The 6,302-nt window shown below is 34.1% G+C and overlaps 1 protein-coding gene across 2 annotated transcripts; it reads left to right on the top strand.

Moving 5' to 3' along the window:
- Positions 1 to 357: 357 nt before the first annotated feature.
- LOC131149853 (protein disulfide-isomerase 5-1) lies at positions 358 to 5,966 on the top strand. Of its 2 annotated transcripts, none has more exons than XM_058100624.1 (5): positions 358 to 626; positions 1,315 to 1,373; positions 1,469 to 1,644; positions 5,238 to 5,343; positions 5,649 to 5,966. In XM_058100624.1, the coding sequence occupies exons 1-4, from the start codon at positions 513 to 515 to the stop codon at positions 5,330 to 5,332; spliced, it is 444 nt and encodes a 147-aa protein (XP_057956607.1). In that variant the 5' UTR covers positions 358 to 512; the 3' UTR covers positions 5,333 to 5,343; positions 5,649 to 5,966. The 2 variants fall into 2 exon arrangements, with proteins under 2 accessions (XP_057956607.1, XP_057956608.1); XM_058100625.1 differs by having other exon boundaries at positions 366 to 626; positions 5,644 to 5,966.
- Positions 5,967 to 6,302: the final 336 nt, after the last annotated feature.

Here is a 6,302-nt window from a genome sequence, read left to right on the forward strand (position 1 = left end):
AGTCAGACATTTTAATGTCTAAAAATATATATATTTTGGATTAAATTATTTATTTTATATATTTTAAATAAAAATAAAAATTAAATGATAATATAAATTTAAATTTTATTAAAATTAAAATATACATAAATTTTAAAAAGTAATAATAATAAAGCCAAATACAAAATAATTTTATTATTTTTCAATTGTCATGTCCAATAAATTTTTTGTTGTAAAGTAGAATAATTAAATAAAAAAATTATAATAAATTTTTTATTATAGTACTTTTAATGTGTATTATTTGAAATTTTATTGTTTTAAACATATTTTTATCATATTTTTCAAGTTTTAATTCAACTAACGGAATATTAGAAATTAGAATCACATTTTGGCCTTTAAAAAAAAAACTTTAGCACCATGCTTGAAGCGGCGGTTATTTAATTGTTAACGGAACCATCGTAGCCCCGTTTGGATTCTTGTTGTGCGACGTGAAGTTCTTAGATTATTTTCCTGAGAAGACCTGCGGAGCAACGATGAACACCCATACGCCTTTGGCTCTTCTTCTCATCTCATTTCTTCTTCTCTTCAGCTTGATTTCCGTCAAACCGGAGGTTATAACCCTAAAACCCGATACCTTCACCGACAAGGTACGCCAATTCCACAATTTATCTTACCTTTCTCTGTTGTTTATTTGTTCGGAAACGCGATCACAGATCTCCTGTACCCGCAACCTTAGGGTTAGGGTTTACGGATCAGCTACATTTAATCAAACACTGAATTGTTTTTGTATTTGAACTCTTTACTTCGTTAACGTTTTCGTGCTATTTTCCTGCTCTGGTTGAATATTGCACGCCTCATCTTGCTAAACATCTTTTGCTAATCAAGTTAAACCACTAGAATCTGTAATTTAGTGCCGGGGTATCAATCATTCTAATCCTTGGGCTGCTTCTTCGAAGGTGTGGGCCCTTGTGCATCTCTGCCTCGTAGATGAGAAACTATCATGGTTATTGGCCTGGACAACCCAATTTTTTTTAAAAAAAAAAAAATCATTTTATGGTGTTGAATAGTTCAATTTGAAACCCTTCTTATGACCTATATTCTATTCATCTGTCAAGAGCCTCTTTATTTGGATAATTGTGCAAATGGTTTCCGTTCTGTGTTCAATTTATAGCATCTAGCTAAAATTTTTAACAAGGTAAGGAGGGCCCTTCCAAGTAGCAGAAGAGAAATGTAACATATTAGGCACTTATGATGCGAGAATGAGCTGGTTGCCAGTGAGCTGCTGCGAGCCGTTCTGCTCTCTTGCCTCTAATCAATTATATGCCCCTTGTATAGGTGAAGGAGAAAGATACTGCATGGTTTGTGCAATTCTGCGTTCCTTGGTGTAAGCATTGGTAATTACCCCTTTTTTAATGAATAAGTTGTGCCTGATTGTAACACCGTTCTTTCATTTTGTTTTCTCATTAATTGTTACCATGTGAGGTCTTAGTAAGAATTTGGGATCACTATGGGAGGATCTAGGGAAGGAGATGGAAAAGGAAGACGAGATAGAAATTGGACAAGTGGATTGTGGGGCAAGTAAATCAGTATGTACAAAAGCTGATATTCATTCGTACCCTACATTTAAGATCTTCTATGATGGTGAGGAGGTTGCAAAATATCAAGGTAAGATCCAAATTCCACTTATTGGTTTGCTTTGTCTGTTCTATTTAATATCATCTATGATTTCTTCTATATGTCAATTAGTATCACCATGAACTGTATTTGCAATTCACTTTTGATTCAATTTTTGAAACTTGGCCTAGAACCTCTAATAGTGCCCTCCATAGCTCTAGGTCTATGCTGATTGCTTAATTCTTACATGGCTATCTGGATGCTCTCCTTCAAGGTGCATTGCAATTGGCATGTCTAACGGAGAAGTGTTTTCCATAAATAATGGATTTAATCTTGCAGTTGTTACTGTGCCCTTCATAACTCTTTAGTATCTACCAATTACTTAACCATTCCATGTCTATCTAGATGCTTCCTTATTTCTCATTCATGGTGTATTGCAATTGGCATGTCTAATTTGAGACTTGTTTTCCATAAAGCGTGGATTTAATCTATGGATTGTTATGTGTGCATGAACATATCAATACAACATTTAAACATGTATGGTGATTATTGGATGGGCTTTGTTGATTATTGGATGATGATTCATGCGATGATGAAAGTCGGGCAAGCTGGGCTTTAGTCTTCGATGATTAATTTAGACATGGTTCGGCTGTTTGAAAGCAATAAAGGCCTTCTAAAATTTTTGATCGGCTTGTTGGTTATGGAGGCTCAGGAGCAGAATTTTGATTCTATATTGCGTCTGATTGGCGAGGGGAAAAGTTCATCAAGATAAATTGCAGTTGGGCTAGTCGTAAGGGCAGACCCAAATGCTTAGTTAGGTTCCCAATCAAAAGGAAGGCCTTCTTATGAAAACTTGTGAGGTTGTCAGAGTTAATCTCTCCCCTGAACAGAAGGAAGATGTGTGCAATTTAGTGCCTAAATCACCTTCTAACAGGATCTATGGTGGTCAAGAGGAGAAAAGCAATTGTTCTGAAAACAAAAAGGAAAGTTGGCAGAATTAGATTGTCGCTTGCTAAAAAGTCTACTAATTTTCTAGAGTGGTGTCCCCTATTTTGGAGAAGAAGGCAGAGTTCTAGGATTGAGTTTGGGGTATCTTCTTCATAGAATTTTAATTCTTGTGGAGTCGAAAATCAAGATTTTATTGTTGCTTCAAGAGCGAATTTAAGTGATAACGGAGTCAATTAAGATAATCTGAGGAGTCAAAAGGTTTACGCTCACCATAAATAAGTGTAGTTGGGTTTTGAAAGGAGGAAGTATTTTGAAGATAATTAGGATTCATCTGGTGACAAAACAAAAAAATTTCATAAGAGAGATTCTAAAGGTGTTTTAAGTATAGTGGAGGAACCAATTGTTGAGAGGATTATTACAAGGATAGTGAGAGATGGGGGGATGTTTCAGAGGACGATTGTGTGGGTACTTTTGGATCAAATTCCAAAGAAGCAAGGATTTTTTCCTGACTCTTCTAATGATTGTTTTGGGGATTTATCTTATGTGTTGCCTCCTCCTCTAGAGGGTTTAGATGGAATTAATATTTTTGAGGTTGATGCTTGGATAGCTTGGGCCTTACATGCTTGATCATGGAGGAAATGAGGTTAGGCTTGATGGTGGTAAATCTAAGGTGAAGAAGATTTAGAGGGAATTAGAAAATTTGAAGTGTTCGGGGAACTATGATGGGAAGGGATTAAAGAGTGGTTTTCTTGGATAAGTTCATCTTTTTATTTTATTTTATTTTATTTTATTTTATTTTTTATTTTTTTACTATTTTTATTCTTTTTTGTTTGTTCTTTGCTCGTTTTTTTTCCCCTTTTTTCTTTTAGAGGATTAAGTATCCTCGCTCTAATTGTACATTCTCTTTATTAATATACCTTCATTTATTATCAAAAAAGAAACATGTAAAATATTTAATTTTATTTATGTTATGCTCTTTGAAAGAAGGCAAGAATAGATAAAATGAAAATATATATATATATATATATATATATTATATCCATAGATCTTGAACATATCTCAAATGTATTCATGTCTATTTTTATTAATAATTTTTAATTTTGAAATATATGTATGATGAAGGGGAGCTTGAGCGCAACGGTAAGGTTGTTGCCGTGTGACCTGAAGGTCACAGATTCGAGGGTGGAAATAGCCTCTTGCAAAAATGTAAGCTAAGGTTGCATACTATAGACCCATTGTGGTCTGCCCCTTCCCCGGACCCTGCATACGCGGGAACTTTGTGCACCGGGACTGTCTTTTTAGAATATATGTATGGTTGCACCAGGCATAGCTGGTCGTCAAGCCTTTTGTAGTTGGTTAAATGGCTTTGGCAGCTCCCGCTAGAGGTTTATTCCTTGTGGCATAAAGTTATCAAAAGCAAGTTTGGACTTGATGGAAATGGGTGGGATACTAATTTGGGTTCTAAATGCTCTTCAGAAAGCCTATGGAGAGCTATTTCCCAGATTTACCCTCTTTATTCCTCATACTAATTTGTCTTGGGTAAGGGCTGTAATATCCATTTTTGGAAAAGACCTTTGGCTGGGGAATGTTGTTTTGCCCATGTCTTTCCCTTACCTATTTCACTTGAGCTCAGGGCAAAATTTTCCCATTTCTTCTTTTAGTGTTGATCTGGGTGGTCCTCTACCTTCTTGGGATTTTCACTTCAAAAGATTTGAATGATAGGGAAACTATTAGGTTATCTTCTTTGTTGGTTATGTTGAATAATTGTAGGTTATCTTCTGAAGATGATAGTCGGTCTTGGTGGTTGGATTCTTCGGGTGTTTATTCTTGCAAATCTTTCTGTGATTCTTGGTTGATACGAATTTCTCCTTTCCACTCTACAAAGTTATTTGGAAGGTCAAAATCTCCCCTAAAATCGAAGCTTTTTTTTAGGTTGGTTGTTCTTAATAGGATAAATACTTAAGACTTCTCTCAGATTAGGAGACCTTTAAAGGCTTTCTCTCTTGATATATATATATATATATATATATATATCATGCTTTGTTTTGATTGGTCAGAATCTGTTTCACATCTTTTCTTGCACTGCTATTTTGCATGAAAGGTTTGGAATAAGCTTTTCAATTATTTTGGGGAAAGCTGTGTTTGTCAGGACAGTAGAGGAGTTCTTTTGGCTCAGCGGAATAGCTTTTCTTGGAATAAGATGGAATATAGTTAAAATTTGGGATTTGAGGGAATAGCTATTCTTTATATATACCTAATTATGTAATTAAATATGTATTAAGAAAGGAGTAGACATTCCCATGCTGAAATTTGAGATTAGTTATTCTTTGTCTATTTCTTATTATAGGCCCATAAAAAAGTTTCGTATTATTATTTGCTTTATAACATAATTTCTTGTATTACTGATTGTAACTAACCTATTAAAATTAATTTATTCCGAGGAATAGGCATTCCGTGAACCAAGCACTAGTGAAAAGTCTAGCTTGTACCATTTTTTTTTTTTTTTTTCCACATCCCGTGTACAAAATAATATTGATTTATTTCCTCATATGTTTGGATGAGCTTGGAATTCAGAAATAATGGCATCATATATATATACACAATTTTGTAAGACTCATATATTGCACCTAATGACTGAATTTACATAATTTATATAGCTCCCTAAATTTTTCTTTGCTCACTGGACGTATAATCAGGGTCAAGGGATGTTGAATCGCTCAAGACATTTGTTTTGGAAGAGTCAGAAAAGGCGGCAGCAAAGGCACAGAATGATGGTGACAAAGAATTGTGAATATTTACTGGGTAATAAAGCAAGACCACTTTTTTTCAATCTTGAAATTATTTGTTGAGGTTGAAAATGAAGCCCATTTTTGCAATTTGATAGAAGGGAATGAAAGAACCTTCCCTCAATTGGCTGGGAAGAAAATGAAGGAAAGGAAAAAGAGGGAAAATTAGCCTTTCAACACCTACCAAAATCTATTGCTTCAAGGGAGGAAAATGGGATAAAAGAGTTAAATTGTAGTTTTAGTTCCATATGTTCCTTGACTTCACATTAATTTTTCCACCAAATAATTAGAATTAAGTCTTTTAATTTTTATGTAGTGCAGTTACAAGGCTTCGATAGGAACCAGCGAGGCCATCAATGCGTCACAAACACGAGGCAGGAAATGGAAGAAACAATGACTTTGCATGAACTTGAGAGAGAAAAAAAATTGCCACTTCCCAATTCTTGATTGCATCTTTTTAATGTGGCAGGTAACAACCCAGCCATACTCTTACAGGTAAAAGGGAATTTTGATCATATCAAAAGGTTTATAAACTAATGGCATCCTGTTTGTGAGGACCTTCTAGGCATACTTTTTCGTAAAAAATTCTGTTGATGTTATTGAATGCTAAATGTTCAATTTGCTGCATTTTTGGGTTAATTCACTTTGTTTAGGCATGGGTTGTTTTTTTCTCCACTGCCTAATTTCGTGACTTGAATTTAGATTTGGATGGATTTAGATAAAAGTCAATACAATTTTGTATGACATTTTATTTAAAATCACATTTAAATATAAGGCTTTTCCCAAACATTGAATTTAGGTGTTTGGTTTGTAGAATGTATCAAAAATTGTTATGGGCTTGATGGAGGATTCTTTTACAGCTTGGTTTGCAGAATAGGTATTTGTTGAAATAACAAGGAATATAGTAAAAATTTTAATTAATTAGGTATTTGTTATTCCTTGTATGTTCCTTATTAGAAAGAAATAAACATTTAT

The sequence above is a fragment of the Malania oleifera genome, chromosome 2 (assembly GCF_029873635.1).
Source record: "Malania oleifera isolate guangnan ecotype guangnan chromosome 2, ASM2987363v1, whole genome shotgun sequence".
In the NCBI taxonomy this organism is placed as follows: Eukaryota; Viridiplantae; Streptophyta; class Magnoliopsida; order Santalales; family Ximeniaceae; genus Malania; species Malania oleifera.